The sequence below is a fragment of the Hesperophylax consimilis genome, chromosome 17 (assembly GCF_061612785.1).
Source record: "Hesperophylax consimilis isolate HC1 chromosome 17, BYU_Hcon_1.0, whole genome shotgun sequence".
NCBI classification, from domain to species: domain Eukaryota; kingdom Metazoa; phylum Arthropoda; class Insecta; order Trichoptera; family Limnephilidae; genus Hesperophylax; species Hesperophylax consimilis.
In genome coordinates this window covers 29,250,845-29,270,850 of record NC_142852.1, presented here as the reverse complement: position 1 = coordinate 29,270,850, position 20,006 = coordinate 29,250,845, and the positions used below count along the sequence as shown (strand labels likewise).

General features: G+C 36.1%; 1 protein-coding gene and 1 long non-coding RNA gene across 2 annotated transcripts; both read right to left on the bottom strand.

The window, feature by feature from the left end:
* Nucleotides 1-5,427: 5,427 nt before the first annotated feature.
* LOC149416387 (uncharacterized) lies at nucleotides 5,428-8,793 on the bottom strand. Its single transcript, XR_016303593.1, has 3 exons — nucleotides 8,685-8,793; nucleotides 7,236-7,333; nucleotides 5,428-5,452 (listed from the first exon to the last, which is right to left on the bottom strand). It is a non-coding gene; the product is annotated as an uncharacterized LOC149416387 (long non-coding RNA).
* A 74-nt stretch (nucleotides 8,794-8,867) lies between these two features.
* On the bottom strand, nucleotides 8,868-19,245 carry LOC149416386 (clotting factor C-like). The gene is made up of 6 exons (XM_089641982.1): nucleotides 19,236-19,245; nucleotides 18,234-18,401; nucleotides 17,349-17,470; nucleotides 16,038-16,217; nucleotides 9,001-9,237; nucleotides 8,868-8,906 (listed from the first exon to the last, which is right to left on the bottom strand). Exons 1-6 carry the CDS (start codon nucleotides 19,243-19,245, stop codon nucleotides 8,868-8,870), a joined length of 756 nt encoding a protein of 251 aa, XP_089498108.1.
* Between the last annotated feature and the right edge of the window lie 761 nt (nucleotides 19,246-20,006).

Here is a 20,006-nt window from a genome sequence, read left to right as displayed (position 1 = left end):
GAAATCAATACTTAGGTGATGTCAATATATTTAATATTAACTTTGAGAATTTTGTGGATCACGCAAAAGATTTATTCCAACACTATTTCTTAATTGAAGTTGTATTTTTGTAAACCAGCCAAAATACTGTATTTTTTAATTTATGTTCTTGTTTTTTTTTAAAATTTATTTTTCTTTCTTGCATGTACTTTTTGATGTAATTTTATTTTTACTATTTTTTTTTTATGTTTCAAAATTGTCCGTCATCAAAATTGTACCACCTACATGTAAAAGCCCTCTGGGCGTTAAATAAATAAAAAAATAGTAAAATCACAAAATAAATCTCTCCCGCTGCGGCGCAAGGCGATGGATCAAAAGAGAACAATTGGAGAGGTCAAACAATCTCCCTAAACGCTCCTGCTATTATCACCAAACGTAGCCTATGGTAGAGGTGATGGTTATCCAATAAATGGTTATTGGGACAGCAGTACCCAGAACTGCATCCCAAATTGTTAGTTTTAAGCGAAATATAATATTCTATCTAGTATTATTACTCACGTAGCGCTGTACCTCCGAGGCACTAGATCTAGCAAGGGGGACCACGGTGTGGGACGTTGTGCGTTGCTCTGGCTTGGGTCCGCAGAGGTCTCCCCTACTCCAACTGGACCCGTTCTGCTGGCACGGGTACAATTCCTCGGCTAGATCCACGCAGTCTGCAAGCAACGAGGAAACATATTTATTGGAAAGGACTGGCAGTTTTCTTTGGATACATTAGTTTAATATCCACTGGGAAAATCTACCAATCTTCCAAACAGGCCTTCCATTGATATGCTTGGTGTAACTATAAGTGACCAGCTCAGGTATGGGGGCTCCATCGAAGCCAGAGTAAAGCTGGCCTCTCAGAAGCTGGGCGTACTGTACAGGGCCCGCAGAAACTTTAATAGTACACAACTGCTGACCCTGTACAAATCGCAAGTGCGCCCTACTGTCGAATTTGGCAGCCATCTCTGGTCCGGAGCCCCTAAATACCTGAAAAAAACCCTTGACTCTGTGCAAAAACGGGCGGTCCGGTTGATAGATTCCCCAATCTTAACAAACGGACTGCAATCTTTAGAGCACAGGCGTCAGGTAGGTATGCTGACCTTGTTCTATCGGTATTTCAATGGAAGATGCTCTGAGGAACTAGCGTCATTGATCCCTTCGGCACCGGTGCGTAGTCGGGATACACGCCAAACGCGCGCCCAACATTTGTACACTGTTGACAATTGTCACATGAGAACGGAAAGCTTCTACGATTCGTCCTTAGGTTCAACAGCTCGGCTGTGGAACGAACTGCCGGCCTCTGTGTTTCCTCCCTCCTACAACATGGGACTCTTCAAGACCCATGTTCACTCCTTCCTCTTCACAAAAAGACCCTCCACACAGCATCCCCAAAGATGACATAGGCCCTGGGGGAAATTATTTTCTTCAGGGCCTCCTGTGCGGAGTTAATATAAAAAAAAAAACTTTTTCCCAAAACACATTTTGGGCAATTTGCAAACGCCCTCGAGCTCACGCTGGCCAAAATATGGGCAATTTGAAAAGATATTTTAAAACATTTATTGGAATTATTTCATAAGCTAAGCGCGTCGGAATATTCGACTATCGAAACTCTTACAAAAGATGTCTCGCATCTCTTCCGACTTATTTGTTATTGACATTTCATAAACCGAACTTATTGAAATATTTTTCTTACAAATCATATTAAAAGATGCATGTAAGAATAAAAATTTATAGCAGGGCTTATCAAATAGGTTATAGACAACTTACAGGACTCATAATATTTAATATTGTTCCAAGTAGTTACCACAAACGGAAATTTTAAAGTAAATAATGAGCAGAATTCAAGCTTTATAAATTTAATGATTTTTAATAATTTTTTCATGAATCCTAAACAATCAAATGTATGTGCATTCAATGGCTCTCTAGTACTATAAGTAATTTATATGTTTCAATATTAAAATTCATAAACATACATTTTTTAAAGATAACGGGAATCTCCAAAACAAACACTTAAAAATTTCCGAGTACTGAATGCTGAAATTAATTGTGTTAGTGGTAAAAAACGAAAACAAAACAATAATGATTTTAATCCATGAACCTAATAAGGCCTGGATGGAACTATTCAAGACATATTTGAGGCCGCGAGGTGAGGGGAAGATGTATGATACAGGGTTTTCCAATAAGAGGTGTTATTTTGATATTCAATCGTAAAAGATCAATGGTTTCGTTGCTTGTGTGGCATGTAGCGCCGTCTTGTTGAAAGTAAACGTTGTTCAGATCAATACTATCCAATTTCGGCCAATAAAAATCATTAATCATCTCTCGATAGCGCAATCCATTCACCGTAACTGTTGCTCCAGATCCAATGAGGTCAAAACTAAGGTCCAATGACTCCGCCGGACCATAAACAGCACCAAAAAGTCACACGTTGAGGATAGAGAGACTTTCAACAATAACTCTTGGATTTTCCGAGCCCCAGATGCGACAATTTTGCTTGTTGACGAAGCCACCGAGGTGGAAATGGGCCTCATCACTCAAGATGATTTTTCGATGGAATTCTAATAATTAATAATAGTGAATTTGAATAATTTCAATGCGTTGTTGAAGCGTGTATCGTTACATTTTTATAAATGGCATAGTTTCTACTTGTCAAATGTTAAAAAATGACAGCTTCAAAAGTAACATCTACCGAAATAGCGGGCTGTTCAAAATAACACCTCTTATTGGAAAACCTTGTATATGCCAAACTACTGAAATTACTATTTTTCTCTGTATCATCAATTACACCGAAATATCATTAGCCGTTATAGTTAAATTAACAATGCATAAATTAAAATAGTTCATTTAATGTTACTTTGCATACAAAATCGTTTTAAGTTTGTCGTACTGGATTTCAGGCAATTTCCCCACACCCTAGATTTGGCTTCAATGTCGCTCATACAAAATCGAAGAGTAATATCCAGAGTTTTTTAGGTCCATGGTTTATTATTTCTCTTCTCCTCTCTTTTTTAATTTTGAATTTTTTGAAGTTTCGGTCATCAACGACGGGTTGTTTCAGAGAATTTGAACAATTCATAAAATTTCAACGTTCGTTTTCGGGTTTTATTCAAGTTCTGTTATATCCTATATGAACTAGGTCTCCTTTCTATGCTGTCTACAATTGTCACATCGAATCCGTACAGCATCGCTTCCTACGAGGACTTGCTTGGAGGTTGGGACTTGAAAGAGGCTAGTAATCACATGATTATGTTGAAACAACATTAAAAATTTATTTTTGGAAAAATGTAGAAAAGACTCTGATCTAATTTGCATATTCAAAATTATCAGCAGTAGGTACCTATTACTGACACACCTGCTTTGATGCAACTCATCCAATTCAACGTCTCTTTTCGTAGACTCCTAAATAATGGATTGCTGTTCCCCAATTAGCATTCCACTAATTATGGTTTCCATTTTCCTTTGTCTTGAATGTCGAGACTTGATCTTTAACGTAAACTCACCGTAAAAATAAAAGCATTGAATTTTTAGTGTGAGCCTGAATGAATTTCGGCAGTCGTTACGTAATGTGCAATTTTCAAATCCCTTTAAACCTTCTTCATGCTTTGTAATTGTCTTCCATCTGTACTTTTTCAATATTATATGTATATTGTCATTGTTAATCTATTTATAATTGAGTAATCTGAAAGTATGTTGCCTGTTGTATGCTGATGATGCGGTGCTGATTGCTAACAGTATGGATGATCTACAGTCTCTCGTGTCCAGGATGAACGAAGTATGCATGAAGAATGAGTTAATGATGAATGTAAGTAAGTCTAAAGTAATGGTGTTTGTAAGAGAGAGTACGAAAACAGTGTGCAATATAGCTGTGAATGAGGAATACTTGGAGCAGGTGGATGAGTTTTTGTAGGAAGTATGTTCTAGAGAGATGGGAAGGCTGACAGAGATATTGAAAGAAGAGTAAATGCAGGTAACTCCATTAATGGAGGACTGAACGCAGTTGGCGCTAAAAAAAAATTGTCCAAAGAAGCGAAGTTAACAGTCGCCAATGGAGTGCTGGTACCTACCCTGATGTATGGAAGTGAGGTATGGAACTGGCAAAGAAAGGATGAAAGTAGATTGAATGCTGTTGAAATGAGATCCCTGAGGCGTATGTGTGGTAAAACCATATATGATCGTGTGAGTAATGTGGATATCCGCAAAGAGTGCAAGGCTGGTGTAAGCGTAATGAGTAAGATCAAGAAAGGGACGCTTAGATGGTTTGGGCATGTAGAGCGAATGAGAGAAGAAAGGAGTGTAAGGAGAATATACGATGCAAATGTGAATGGTAGCAGAAGTCGGGGACGCCCGAGGAATACATGGTACAACCAAGTGAATCAGATACTTGAGTCGGGCCTCGTCAAGAGTCAGAACAATATAAGAGTATGTATGAGATGATGTATGAATGTGAATGAGGCAAGGGGTGTGTGCCAAGACCGAGTTGTTTGGCGGTCCGTCCTCTCTGCCTACCCCTGCGGAGAAATTGCTTGATGGTTAGTTAGTTAGTTAGTTTTGTCATTGTTAATCATTTATATATGCTCTTCTTTCACTGCTTTCTTTTTTTCTTATTCGTGTACAAAATATTATATTGTTAATGGAATATTTGTACGTAAATAAAATAATAATATGAAATGATATGAAACATGTGTAAAAAAAACATGGAAAATACCGATTTTGCATTTACGTTTCATGTAATCGCAAGGCGAATCAAGAATGGACTGTAAAATTAATTGTGAACTTTAAGTTGACACAACGATGGTTAGAGATGGTGAACAGGGAGTAAGGAAGGAATCCGACTTACCCCTTTGATGTTCGTCAACGATGTTGATGGTTGGTTTCACTCACAGGAGATGATTTCTTTCACACGCAACTTCCACAACATCTGGGTTGGGTAAGAAACACACTGATGGGAAGCGAATATATTCACTGCACAGTAGGTATTCTACCCCGAGTTGATATCAATAATAGCACTGATCATAAAGAGATGTTTATCAAACGACAGACGGCTTCATCAATAAACTGATTTGACAGTTAAGTTTATTATTGTAAATGTCACACAATCGTGGGTACAGTCGGATAATGACAGGTACTTGTAGGTAATAGGATAGGAAAATTTCAAGGACAATGTTAAAGGAAGATAGTTGCGTCAACATTTCAAATGAATTTATTTGAATAACGCATATCTATGGACACAAAACATCATAAAATTATTAAGGCTATAAGTCATCTGAAATATGTTAATTATTATTAGAGTCAGAATTAATGCAGTGCAATCCAACTTACAGTCGTTGGCCTTTGAACCAGTCTTCCGCTGGCTGACAGTCGAAGGCGGCAGAGGCGGGCAGGACTCCACTGAATCCTTACAGCAGACCTTTGGAATGGTGGACGAGCAGAGCTGAGAAAACAGACACTTTTTTATTAATAAATATTAACCCGACGCTACTTCAACTCCCTAGGGTCTTCGGGTTCCTACCCAACTCTTCCCAGTTACACTTTCGTCAGGGCTCCATCGGGAAATCGGCTTCAGGGCGTGGTACCCGAAACTCGCATCTGACAACCTGATCACAGTCTCACCCAACTCTGGACTGCTGGGAGGGAAGTTCTTAGCTCCTCTCTCAGATGTACCTTAGTTCATACCATTTTAAATATAATGTTCTGACTTTTCCTTTCAAGTGCATTATGTACACAAAACTGGTTTTGGCGGACCTAGTGTCCTCCTATGTGTTTTATTCTTCATCCCTATATCCACTAATCAAAAGGCAAGCATTTACTAACACTATACTAACCTGTTCATAACCAAGCACTTGCATACTGCTTGCTAACAACGTATGCTGGGACATTCGAGGTTTAGCTTCGTTCTTTAAATGTAGATTCGTTCATGAAAAAAAAATTTGAGTCCATGCTAGTGCCCTGAAGGGGTAACCATAAGTTACCTATACCGGGGCGGGTAAGTGGTGGGATCCTCGAAAAATATAAATAAATATTTATTTTCCCCATATACGGTTTATACGTTTAAACAATATGTATAAGTGTGCAAAAAATATTTTGTTAGGAGCAGTTGTTTTGGTGTATGGGATGTATTGTTACCTGTCACACCTAAAATATGATGTGCTATAAGTGTAGGCGTGGCAACTCCTACCTGCGGCACGAGAAGGGGTCAGAATAATTTACGGAGCGCCATAATAACGCGGCTGTCATCTGTCAAAGTGACAGCTCCTATAATAAAAAATGATATTTCGCGGCAGTCCCCCAATTGATATAACCAAAGAATCAAATAATAAAAATTGAGAGTTGAGATCACTACCTGCGGAAGTTGTCCTTATGTTGAAAAGCAAAGTGTTAAATATCTAACGAGTAGTGACCTACCGATATATTGGTTTTTCGTCTAATAAACTTGTTTTGTACCGGCTTACGTTCGACTTTACTCGGGCGCGTGTGTAGTGAATAACTTAAATATTATCTTAAAATGTGCTCTTAAAAGTTTGCAATTTTCAAATATTGTGTCTGCCCACCTACTGTACTTTAGGAACCTCCTAAGATTAAAGGGGCCTTGCTGACAATGCAAGGTAGTATCAGGGGTAGGTTGGCTTTTTCAAGACGGGAATCTCATGCGTCAGTCTGCCAAAATACGACGTTGCCATCTCTTTCGGAGCACAGAAAGATATTTTTTTAGTGAGAAAACAAAACAGAAACTGTCAAGTAGTTATTCAATGTGTAACTAAAATGCTGTTTAACGGTTTGGAAGTTTTTTTTAGTTATTAGTAAGGCTGGTAATGTTTCGGCTTTGGCCATAGGTGTCCTGCCACTCCAGGCCGCCCACATCACCATCGTTAGCTAACACGTGAGACACTAATATACCTAACCCTGTCTGAGCCATAGATTCATAGCTTGCCATAGTATAAACAGGTCTTAAACTGATTCACTGTAAATGTCTAGCATTACCCATTGTAATTGATAATAAACCAATCATACCAATCGGCTTTGGGCGAAACTAGAAGAGTAGCCGAAATTTGATTTCGGTTTCGACTGAATTAAGTATATGTGTGAATAGCGTACAATTGTCCCAACTGCACAATTTACCCCAATTATAGGAGATGCCACCGTCTCACTGGATTTACACAGTTGGGAGTAGTTGGGACTAAGTAAAAAGTTCAATAACTTATCTGGTAATATTTTACCTGTGGCAGAATTCCACGTGCAGACTCTTCAAGTGCACTCGGGCAGTCTGATAACTTCCGGCAGACACCGACGACGGACCCTCCAAGTATGCAGCTTCCTGTAGCAAAACAAACAACTTTCACTTAGGGGATGATACAAAATTGATTAATCACTCCACACTCCAATACACCTAGTGTTGTATATACCACCGAAGAAATGTAAGCAGACAACTCGTAGAAGTCCTCACACAGGCATCGCGAGTCCCACCCTCTGCAAGGAAAGTCTTCATGTGAGTGGTCATGATGCCGAAAGAGAAATAGAAGCTAACAGTGTACGTATATATATGTACTACGATCCTTTTGAATGTTTCGTGATGAAAAGGTTACTTTTCAGGTCTATCACTAGAGTATTTTTTTTTAATTGCCGGGAACCCGGGCGTTTATTGCAATAACATGATCAATATTACAAATATGAAAGTATCCCGCCTCACTAGAAGATTTCTGTTTTGAGGCGGGTACATATATTTGCTTACACGTACACATACATTTATACAAATATATATTTATCAATATTTACAATGAGCATTTCATATAGTGTTACATAAAAACAGGAATTTCGTAGGAACTTTAAATTTACAAAATGATAGCGTCTAAATCTCATAATAATAACATATCAAACAATAGTTTAAACAAAAGGTATTGATAAACTAGGCATGCGTAAAACATAAGCAGTTTTAATAAGAAAGAGTAAATCACTATAAATATAAATAACACATGTTTGTAAATAAGGAATGAGAATTAGACTAAGAAGGGAATGCAAGAAATTTGCTGATTCATGCCCTTTTTTTATGTAGTAACCATGTGTTGAAATGTTTAAGTAAACTGTTTGGGTGTTTATGAGTGTTGCAGTAAGTGGTTTCTTTAAGGAAGGTGTTGAAGATGTAAGGTGCTAGGAAGGATTCGTGCTTTTTGGCAAAGGTTAAATTATTTTTTGGCACTTGAAGTTGATTCTGTGATTTGCCCCTGTGTTATGTGGGTGAGTTACGTGGCATGGTGAAGATTTTAAGAATGATCCTTCTAATGAATAGTTCCCTAATAAATAATATATTATTTGTATTTAGGAGATTTTCCTTTGGATGCATATATGGTTTTTTGAACATAATCCTAATTAATGTTTTATGCGTTGTGTTGAGGGGCTTAAAAAACTTGTCAGCGGCTCCCCCCCAGTATGTTCAAAGGATAGGAGTCAGGTCTATCACTTAAGTTTGTTCAAAGATTACGAGTGAGGACTATCACTTAAAGATGTTCAAAGCTTACGGGTCAGGTTTGTCACTTTTGTATGTTCGAAAGTAAACAGCAAAAGAAGACATTGTTGGTAAAAAGTCTAACGACCAGAACAGATCAGAAGAGGTTAATTTGTTGCGGTCTAATTCTCACATTCTATTTCAACATCAAGGACATCAGATTTACCTCGCGGTAGATTGTCCTCCATCTTTGTGATCAGCCATATTCGATGACTGTATATATTTGTGTAGAGTGCGAAAACGTTAGCCGGGCAGGGATCACTAAGATTGTAGGAAGTCGGCGCATTGCTGAGTATAGCCCGCAAGTACCAGCGCTGGGGGCTTGTGCTTGTGTTTTGTACCGGGAATACTAGCCCGCCACCGCTGTCTCCCTGACATACGGCTGTTCCTGGAACGGAATGAAAAGAGTTGGTTAGTTATTATTATTGACAGTTGCAGTTTGCGGTAGGTGTACGGGAGTTTGCATCCATCTGCAGTATAACCACCCCGTCCCGCTGTCTTCCGGGCACATGACTATTCCCTGAAGGAAGATTATTTATAGTGTCGGTATTCGTGAATTTACCATTAGTAAGTCCAGCGCATATTTTATCTGGCGTTAAGAAGGACTTGAAGTTGGGCGGCAGCTTCTCGAAGCACTCCACACGCGCCACCACAGGGACCCCCAGGAAGTTGAGTACGTCCGATGGGGTACCCGATTCCGTTAGTCCCCAACCCGCCACCTGCAAGACAAACACTATCATTCATCACAACCGGAGGTGGTTCTAGGGATCCAGGCATATCTTTATTATATCATTATCTATATCAATTTGTTATAGTATTTAGAGTCCGAGACGTAGTTTTGCACAACATTAGTAAATAAACCAAGAGTTTGATTCTATTTGACAATGATCTTTTACATTTTTTGTTTTGTTTCATTCTTCAGCTCCATTCAAAATCAATAACAACACGAAGGATTATTCCAAACCTTTCCCAAATTATCCAATTGAAAAACAACCATTGTTCCACACACTACAAGCGTGTAAAATGAAAAACCGATATATCTTAATGTGACCATCTCTGTAAAACATATAATATTCACCGTGCTATCTCCCTCGCGGCCATGACCTTAGCGTCCCGAAGCTTTCTTCGGTACCTAATTTTTACTTCGAAGACAAATATAGTGCCATCTCGTTTATTCTATGGCGCGCATAGGGACAGAAGATGCCAAAGTGGACATTCTTTAAATTGACCCAGCGAATAGTATGGACTTGTGAATGAAAGCTTCTATTAGAGACAACAGAGGTCACTACTAGTCACTTGCCGCCGCCGCTGTTTCGCGTTGCATTTTAAGGCCGAGTGTAGTTTTTTATTAATTTAAAATAATGATAATATTATTAAGCAAATCGATAATGATAGTGTTTTCAACAAGTAAAATTTTTTTTATACATTTTTTAAATTAACATAGGCTTAGTAATTATCAAAATCAAATCGAAAATATGACCTTTTTCAGACCGTAATACGTGCGTTTTAAAAAATACTATTAAAGGCTGAATATCGTCAAAAAATACCTGAAGGGGTTTTCTTTAAACGTACGAAAAAAAAAACTAAAAGATAAATAAAATAGGTTCGTAGTTTAATTTTTTCATAAACACTAATTGTTCTTGTTTTTAAAATGCAGATTATAAAACTTTGGATACGTTTATTTAACAAAACTAAACGATAAATTATTGGTATTATATTTTTCCATTTTTTAAAGTTAATTTAATATTTTTTATACTTTAATTTAAGAAAGAACACTTAGATTTTTAAATGACTTTTAAAAAAGACCGTCTGGTGGCGCCTATTTGAAAATTTTAATACGGTAGAACATTGAACTAAAAGCTTCTTTTAAATATCCCAACAGATGGCGCTATCATGGTCGGAGTCTTCGTTATTGTTTATTTTTCAAACCGATTATATTATTAAGTTATTATTTATTAAATTATATGATAATTATTAAAATATATATTATAATTAAAATATATTAAAATATTATTATTATTAAATTATACGATATTATACCATATTTTTAAAAATTAAATATTAATAATATGATAATATTTTGTAAACCCACATGTATTTAAAATGACTGACTTTTGCATTTTTATATATAAATTTTTTGATAGATCTAATACGCCTAAATTTTTTATAAGAGAGCTAGGTATAATGCCAGTAGCCGAAATTACAAATGGTAATATTGTTATAGTCTGAGAATGTCAAATTCTTTTGAACTCATTTCCTAAATCTGTGTATTTTATTATTTTTTCAAAAACAGATTTTTCGATATTACAGGAATTTGTTTTTTTTATATCAAAGTACTAAATAAGTACAAAAAGAAAAAGAGAAAAAAAATCTAACCTATTAGGTGTGTGAGTTTGTGTTTGCATGAGTTATGCTATTCTGTACACGAAAGTCTAAGCGAGCAAGCGTAATTACTAGTGTAATTACCGCGTGTTGGGGGAATTTTGAAGGAAAGGAAGGAGAGTGAGTTCTGGGAAGTAAATAGGTTTGATGGGTGGGTAGTAATCTGAGGTTCAGTGTGTTCGAGTGATATACATAAGAATCTAACTCTCCTACTGCGTTGCAAGGCCATTCGTTGGAAGAGGACTAATCGATCCGGCCCACCACGCAGTTATTAGGCAGGCGCATCCGCCGCCAAGCTCCCAACACACCTCACCCCATAAACTCGGGCACTCCTGCTAAGTCACCAAACATATCCAACAACTTGGGGTGACCTATGGCAGAAGTGTGGGTTATCCAATAAATGGTTCCCGGGACGGCGGTACACATACCCTCCTCCCAAATTGTAATAAACGTCTACTTTCAAATGCAAAACATAATTTAAAACGTACCTAAATCTTGACCTCCGTTATCGAGGGGTAAGGCTCTCGACTAGCAATCCGAAGGTCGCGGGCTCAAATAAATTTTACTAAAATTAATTTGTACTATTTTACAATTAGTGTTTGGTAACCAGATCTGAATAGCCAGGTACTTTCCCACCTTCCTCTACGTCATCTCCTTCGAGGTCCACAATACCTTCAGTCTCACAACAACCCCATTTAAAAAAAAGAATCGGAATGTGGCCTGAAACGGCTTTAGCCGTATTAGGTGACCGGATCTGTATAGCCAGGTATTTTCCCATATTCCTCTTCCTAGCATCCCATGTTACATAAAAATGATAGTGCTATGTATTTGTCTTTGAGAAAGGAATGAAGCAACCGCAAACAACGCATAACGCTGCTTGCGGTTGCTTCGTTCCTTTCGTTTCAATGTGTTTATAAATTAATACTGTCACTTTTTCATACAATATTTTACATGAACATTTTATTTTGCCAAAATAATAAAAACAAACATGATTTATTTATTTATTAGATGTTCCCTCTTTTGTGAGAACAATTCACTTGTAAAAATTCAGTTAATTCATAAATAGGTACAAACAATTACAAAAATATAATCAGACAAATCATACATTTGCAAATTTTCCCGTAATTTTCCGTTTCGTCATTATATATAAAGAAAGTAAAGGCGCTGCACTGCACTGCACTGAATCACTTTTATAATAAAATATTTAAAAAAACTAATGTGTACCAAATAAGCAAAGCACAAGTCTAGTCACAACGTAATATTATGAAGATGAAAAGCAACAAACCCTGTTGTCGCACCTCAATGTAATCCGTCACTGAGCATTATTTTTTTGACAAAACATATTTATGTTGTAACTTGAAAACCTATAACCATATATTCAAACGTAGCGACACTTTTTGAGGATGAGGTTTGTTTGAGTTGCCTTTATGAGCGTTGACTCACACGTGCACCATAATTACGTGGCAATAGTAATTACGCTTGCTCGCTTCAAAATACTCTAACCACAACATATGGCAGTCAGGTTATTTGTGTTTGGTCTTTTCATTCATGTTTTTTGAGAATAATTTACAAAAACAATAATAAATCGATATAGGACCGCTGACCTTCTGAACAAGCTTTCAAACTAATTGTTAAAATTAGTCAAGTTGAATATTTGCCAGTTTCGTTCCAGATGCAATTTGTTGAATCACATTTTGTGGACGGTTAGGTCGAAGCCGCAATGTTTTTTTTTTTTTTATTTCTGTGGGCCTTAGAAAACAATAATGTTATTTATGACGGTTATTGTTGACCGAGGGAGAACGGGCACAGATTCTCTGTTTTTTTACCAGATGTAGGTAGGTATATTTTTAACAATGCATGCATCTGACGGCCGGCGCACAGTGGGCTGAAAATCGCCTTTCATAGACATAGAGACTTGAATTTTCAAGAGTATTTTTTTGGCTAGAAATGGATTTTGCTGATCATTAATATGCTATAAAATTTCGTACGAACCCATTGCGTGTACAAATGAAGGAGTTATCATTTTTTAAGAAAAAATTGTATGGCACTGACATTAAAAATGAGGCTATCTCTGGAATCATAAGGTTGGCCATTCCATCCTTACACACAGATATAATACTATTTATTTGTATTTTTTTGACACACTTCGTATTGTGGCGCATCATGCGATTTTTTTTTAAATCCTCAAAGTTGAAAAAAACATTTTTGAATGTTGATGATTCATTTTAATGCTTAAATGCTTTTAGGCTTGCAGTGTAAATAAAATATTGTAAACTAGACAAAGCATACTCATATGTAAAGCATTTAAATATATAGCATAAATCCATTTCTAGCCAAAAAAAATACGCTTGAAAATTCAAGTCTCTATGTCTATGAAAGGCGATTTTCAGCCCACTGTGCGGCGTAGTCCGGTGGTAAGGCTTCGGACTCCCATTCCGAAGGTCGCGGGTTCGAACCCAGTGTACGCAAATAAATTTTATTTGATTGATTTGTGGTATTTCACAATTGATTAATTAAAATAATAAATACTATATATGCGGCACGTTCCAGAGTGGAAGATACTCCCAGTATCGCCTTGGTGTAAGACCACCATTCAGAATTGAAACGTTTCTCCAAATGGCTTTAGCCGTGTTTAGTGACTAGATCTAAATAGCCAGGTACTTCCCCACCTTCCTCTTCCCCATCTAAAATAGTTATAATAATAATATAAAATGAAATGTCAGGCTTTCTGTAAAAATATTGAAATACATACAATTAAATTAAATGTTACAATTATGTTTAATTAATGTTTAAACTAATAAAATAAATAATACAAAAAAATAGTGCCATCTGGTAACTGAAATTCATAACTTTTATAACGATGATAACGAAGACTTACATTACCGCCATCTTACTGTTTTCAGGCAAACGTTTTTAAAATAAATTCTAGTTAGAAAAAAATATTGTTTTGGAAATGAACAACAGAGTTCTTGTGTGTCGAAAATAGTTGATTTTGACAGGTCTACACTTGGCCTTAAATAAATTAAGAATAAGACCAGTTGTTTTGATGCACATAATTGATAATTATTGTTGTGTTATAATTTCGGGGGATCAAACACCAATTGACCTAAGGGAAGAACCGCCACTGATCTAAACCATTTTTGTATCGACTTAAATCACATTATTTTGTCTTAAAAACATGTAATAATAGGAAAGGAAATAAGTACATTAAAGCACAATATATCATCTTTGGGGATGCTGTAAAAATGGTACAGATTGAGTGCACAGGACTCGGAAATTAAGAAATCAAATTATCCCTAAGGCCCCAAACTCGGACTGGGCGCTGGCTAGATGCCAAAACGATACACATTGAGGACACAATAAAAAGAAATTAAAATTTTTATTTAAGACGATACACTACGTCGTGTTGTATTTTAAATTGAGCCGCTATCAATAACAACCCTTACGTAGATGGCGATAAGGTTTAAATTCCCGCTTAACACCATCCGCCTGTTTTTATCTATGCAGGAAAAAAACATGGCCAAAACGTGCCTTTTATTTTATTTTGTGGATGTTCAGGCATGAATATTTAATTTTTTTCGATCATTTTATAGATAACTTAATTTTCCACATTATTCAATAAAATCATAAACGAAAATGGGTTCGTAAGTAGGAGATTTTGAACTTTAAAGCAGTTTTAACAGGCCTTATACATTATTTTTTTCTGGGCTTATAAAAAGACTTATCTAAAAAATACTCGATTATTTTAAATGTATTCTACTCGCAGTATTTAATAAAAGCATCTGAAACATTTCTAGGCGACCAAATTTTCAAACCAAAAACAAATGATTTTGCATTACTACGTATGGCATCGCCTTAAGCGAAAAATGTTGTTTTTGCAATTATGGTGGACTTATCTAATTATCAATTTGTTATATGTATTGTATTAGAATTGTATATATTATATGTATCGATAAACATATCATCTATTGATAAACTGTAAAACCACTTGCTGTGTAAAACTCTTAGCTCTGACGTTTAGAACACGCGGAAACTTGAAATAATTCCTAAAAATGTTTTTATTCAGACATATCTTAACGATAACAAGTTACCGATATGATCGATAAAATCTTTATCGATCGACCGTGTTAGCCCCCGTCCTGGGGCCTTAGCATGAGAATTTTGAAGTTAGTTTTACTAATATTTCAATCAAACGCAGTATTTTAAGATATTCAAAATGCTGATATTATGATAAATACAGGTAAAGTGCTATATAGTCAATGAATAATGACTATATAGCACTTTAATAAGTTTTTATGTTTCCATGTTAAAATTCGAAGTTATGATTTTTTAAATGTCGGCGAAAAGTTATCATCTGGAAATCTCTAGCAATCGAAGCAAATTTTTTTATTTCACGTGGTCGTTCCAGTGGTGGATAGATTTATATTGTGTTTTTGTTTTACTAAGATATCAATAATATTTAATACTCTCACTTGAATGTATACTGGAAGTCCTAATGTATTTTTTGACACTAGAAAAGGAGTTAATTCATCAATGAGATCTCTAGCCATAATACGAGATATTCGAAACAATTGTCTGAATTCCGTCTCTGCAAGTTCGAACGGATTCAATTGATCGTGTAAACGACGCCTTTCAATCCTACGATCTTCCCTAACCTTCCTCCTTTCATTGAACCAGAAATTTTGCATAATGAACGACATTATTAAAAAAATACGTATATCGACAGCCAACCAAAGTTTTAACTGACACTCAAGACCCCACGTTATATTCGGCGGGCTTTTAGCAACCGTCGGTCGGAAGTTATCCTATCGATACATTCTCATGCTCGCAATTTTAACGATACCGTCGCTACTTTGACCATAGACATGGAATTTTAACAATCGTCGGTTATTATATTTTGATCGTGCTAGCATATGTCGTTAAGTGCTTATTGATGACGTATTTTAACGATATCGTATTGCTACAGGGCTATATCGACTTCTCATGCTAAGGCCTCTGGAAGACTGAGCATACCGTATCGGAGAAAGTGAACGCCCTCATTAGCTGGACAATTGCGATGTCGTCTTGCTAGTTGCTGATAAATCCTTCGTACACGGTGATACTGAAACTTTCCACCACTATTAAATAAGATAATTACCATGCCCACACTGCCCGGGCTGGTCTGCCTGGTGTACAGGTCCATGTCTGTCAGGTCCAGACAGACTGCGCGGATCGTGTCGGAGAACGTGAACGCACTCATTAGTTGGACAATAGCGATGTCATGTTGAAAATGTAGGATATTTGCTCCGTAGTACTCTCCCAGATGAACTTCACGTACCTGAAACATTATTTGTATAAATGTTACTGGAGAGTCCGAATATCATAGCGCCTTGGGTTTCATCGCGGCATGGTAAGGAATAACGGAACAACAAAAAAACGCAAATTTGACAATAATACAATTGAAGCTGCACAGTGACAGAACAATAATTATGCGGATTGAAGAAGTTTCAGCTATTGCAGCAGCCTGGAAACGAAACATAAAAAATACCATAATTTTGGTACAATGTAATTGGAGATATTGGAAGGTTGAAGACGCTAACTCATTTGCCTTAGAAGGGAGAAGACTTCAACACCTCATTTCAAGAAATTTTCACGCAGCCGCATTAAAATTTGGAGCAGTTGTTTACGAAATTCACTCAAATATAGGAGTGATCGGCTATATTGTTATATGTTGCCCGTTGGGAAAAAGGAGTGTATGTATAAAGTACACACCTGCGTATGGTTTGCAGAATCTCAATGAAAAGATTGAACATCGGTAATCTCCTGTGATAAACACTACTTCATATAACCTTTCTCTTTATGCTACTGATACGTTGAACTGTCATAACCTTGATGCTAAGACAGGGCAATAAGTAGTTGATAACTTGCTGCAAGTTGCAATCGGTAGTTTGCATCATGTAGAAACACTATACTTTCATAAATGTAAAAGATGGGCGCAATTTGAATCCTCATTTGACAGCACTCAGAACAGTGAAATGGTTTTTCTCCATTGTGAGCCAAAATGTGGCTCGTCAAATTTCCATTTTGAGACTATTAATAGTTGCACTCCAAACATTAACCGATTTTCTCCACTGTGGAACCCCTTCTTCATGTAGAGAGTCTTAAGTTGCACTTCAAACACGAAAAGGGTTTTTCTCCAGTGTGCCACCCTTTCGTCATTTAGAGTCTCTCCGAACGAATGAAAACAATCTTGTAGTTTGTAGTATTTGCAAAAAAGCCGAACGTTACGAATGGAATCAAATAATGTAATACTTAACTAAATATTCCAAATAATACATGCACAAATGATGTCCAAATGTGTTCAGATGTAAGAGAGAAGTGGAAAGGAATTAATTAAGGATTAATTAAGGACCGAAAGCAACAACAAAATTGTATTCTTGAAACTGTGCTTAAATAAATAAAAACAAACCTCTGATTGCTGCCTGCCTATCTCCGTAGACATCCAGGAAGAAAGGCGGATTCCTCCAACCACTCGATAGTCAGCCACTTGAACCTGGTGGCTGTGAGCTCGGTCGGAGAAGCAGTGCGCGGCTGCAAAACAAAGTAAGCTTTTAATGGACATTTAAAAATAGTTCATGTATGTGACACACGACAAGACAAGAGTACTGCTTAGAACTAGCCACGCCTTAAACCCAGTAAATCTATTGACCGAGTTTTAAGTAGATAGGGCGTGTACATTTTAAAAATAACACCGAAACCAAATTATTGGTTCAAACATTTATGTGCATTATCTCGCAGTCTAAAGATCGAAAGAAGCATTGCTTTGTACCTTTTGTTGGTCTGCATGGAGCAAATTTGTTATCCAGCAAGTTCGTCTGTGAAAATCTCTCTGAAGGCGAAGCTTCATGCTAAATCACTATTTTGATCTTATAACGAATTGGTGTACCTACATTATGAATACCAAAAAATATGCTTTAGATATATTGAAAGTTTTCCCATCTTTTCGCTTGAATAGAATACAAATAAAATATTAAATTACTCTCGATGGGGAGTTGTTTCACGAAATTACTCTTAAAGGGTGTCATTTTTAGATTAAAATAAGTTACTAGAGGACTAATCTATCGTTATTGTATATCGATGGGTAAATGCCTATGATTCTCTTACTAGTATTAAGAATTTCTGTCAAGATTTACACCTTACTGGCCCAACCTTTACCGCTTTTTGCAATGTTTGGAACTTTTAAACAATTGATAAAATAGATATGTTAAACAATTCTGATTGATATTGTTATTATAAAAGAATCTTATGGAACTCCTGTTGGTTTTAACTTAAGGGAGTGTGCATCAGAACTCACCGCTTATGACCAGATTACTCCGCATCAAGCTGCCACCGCATATCTGCTTGAACTGGTTATCTTCTCTGGTGTGGAAGATGGCCACGTGCCACGGGAACTGTTTTGCTCTCACGCCTCCCAGTCCTCCCCTCAAGAGTGGCGTTGAAGCGACTGCTTCGAATCCGCATTCTGGAAACATAAAGACATCATCATCAACATCTAGTTAGTAGCATAATTGAATACAACTCATTAGTTTGATTTCCCTCTTACAAAATTCACATTAATAACATTTTTTTATTTTATTTGGTACAATATTTTTTACATTTCAAAGTTTTCCAGTAATGTTGGCGTCACTGGGTGACTTGCCCGTGCTGAGGCCTTCATTTTATAATATGAAAATATAATCTGCATAATACATTTAAAATAGAATCTTGTGTGTTTGTGAGTGATGTGTGTTTATATTGGTTTTGTGTTTTACGTGTAGGTTTTATTTTTTATTTTATGCTATGACATTTTGATAATATTGTCTTTTTTGTTCTTTAATCCATTTTGTAATTTTGTGTGTGAATTTATTTTTATTTTCCTCAATTTTAATTTCTAGTTTTACACTGTTGAAAGCTTTTATAGCATGGTATTGGTAGTGACTTTGTCCAAAGCTTGAATTTACTGTCGGAGTTCTTATGTTTTCTTTGTACGCTTGTCTAACTGGTCTGTTAATGTTATTTTGTGTATGTTGAAATTTTTTTGTCAAAAATGTAGTTTAGTAGTGTTTTAACGCATAATTGGCGTATATCTAGTACGTCACAGCTGTGGAATATTTGGTCTGTATCAGTCAGTCTATGTTTTTTTGGTATTACCTTTAAGATCGTTTTCTATGCGGTTTCTATGTAATTGATAGCCGAGTTTGTTGCTCCTCCTCAAGCAATAATTCCATAATAAGATAACATGGAATACAAAAAAATCTACGTTTTATAAATTCTTAATTAAATATCCCACTAGAAGACTTACAATATCATTTCTTACTCTTTCTCATTCTAAACTCTAAATTCGAATGTTGCGAACTTATGCAACTCACTTACGAATACCTACAATAACAGCATGACAAAATACACTATTCCACTGCAACACACATAAGCGCAATTACATTGCGAACTCCCCAATACAACGATTTCACACTATGGGAAACCAATACTTAAGTGATGTCGATGTATTTAATATTAAATTTGCAAATTTTGTGGATCAAGTAACAGATTTATTCCAACACTATTCCTAAATAAAAGTTGTATTTTTGTAAACCAGTCAAATCGGTGTATTTTTTAATTTATGTTCTTGTTCTTTAACTTGTTTTTTTTTAACGTAATTTTACAATTGTACCACCTACGTGTAAAAGTCCTCTGCGCGTTGAATAAATAATGTAACAGGCCTAACTGCCCAACCTCTCAACTCCCCGCACAGTCTATGACGCAACTTAAATAGTGATTTAGCATAAGGCGAAGCTTAATGCTAAATCACTATTTTGATTAATCTTTATAACGAATTGGTGTACATTAAGAATGGCAAAAAATATGCTTTAGATAAAATGAAGGTTTTCCTATCGTTTTGCTTCAGTAGAATACAAATAAAATAATAAAATACTCAATAAAAAATATAAATGTAAACTACTAAAAAATATGTATTTTCAATAGAAATGTATGGACGCGTAAAGGAAACAACTTTTAAACAATACAGTATTATAGCTAAGATTATCTGTGACAGTTTCATATGATTAACTTTTTTCTTTCTTATAAATTATTT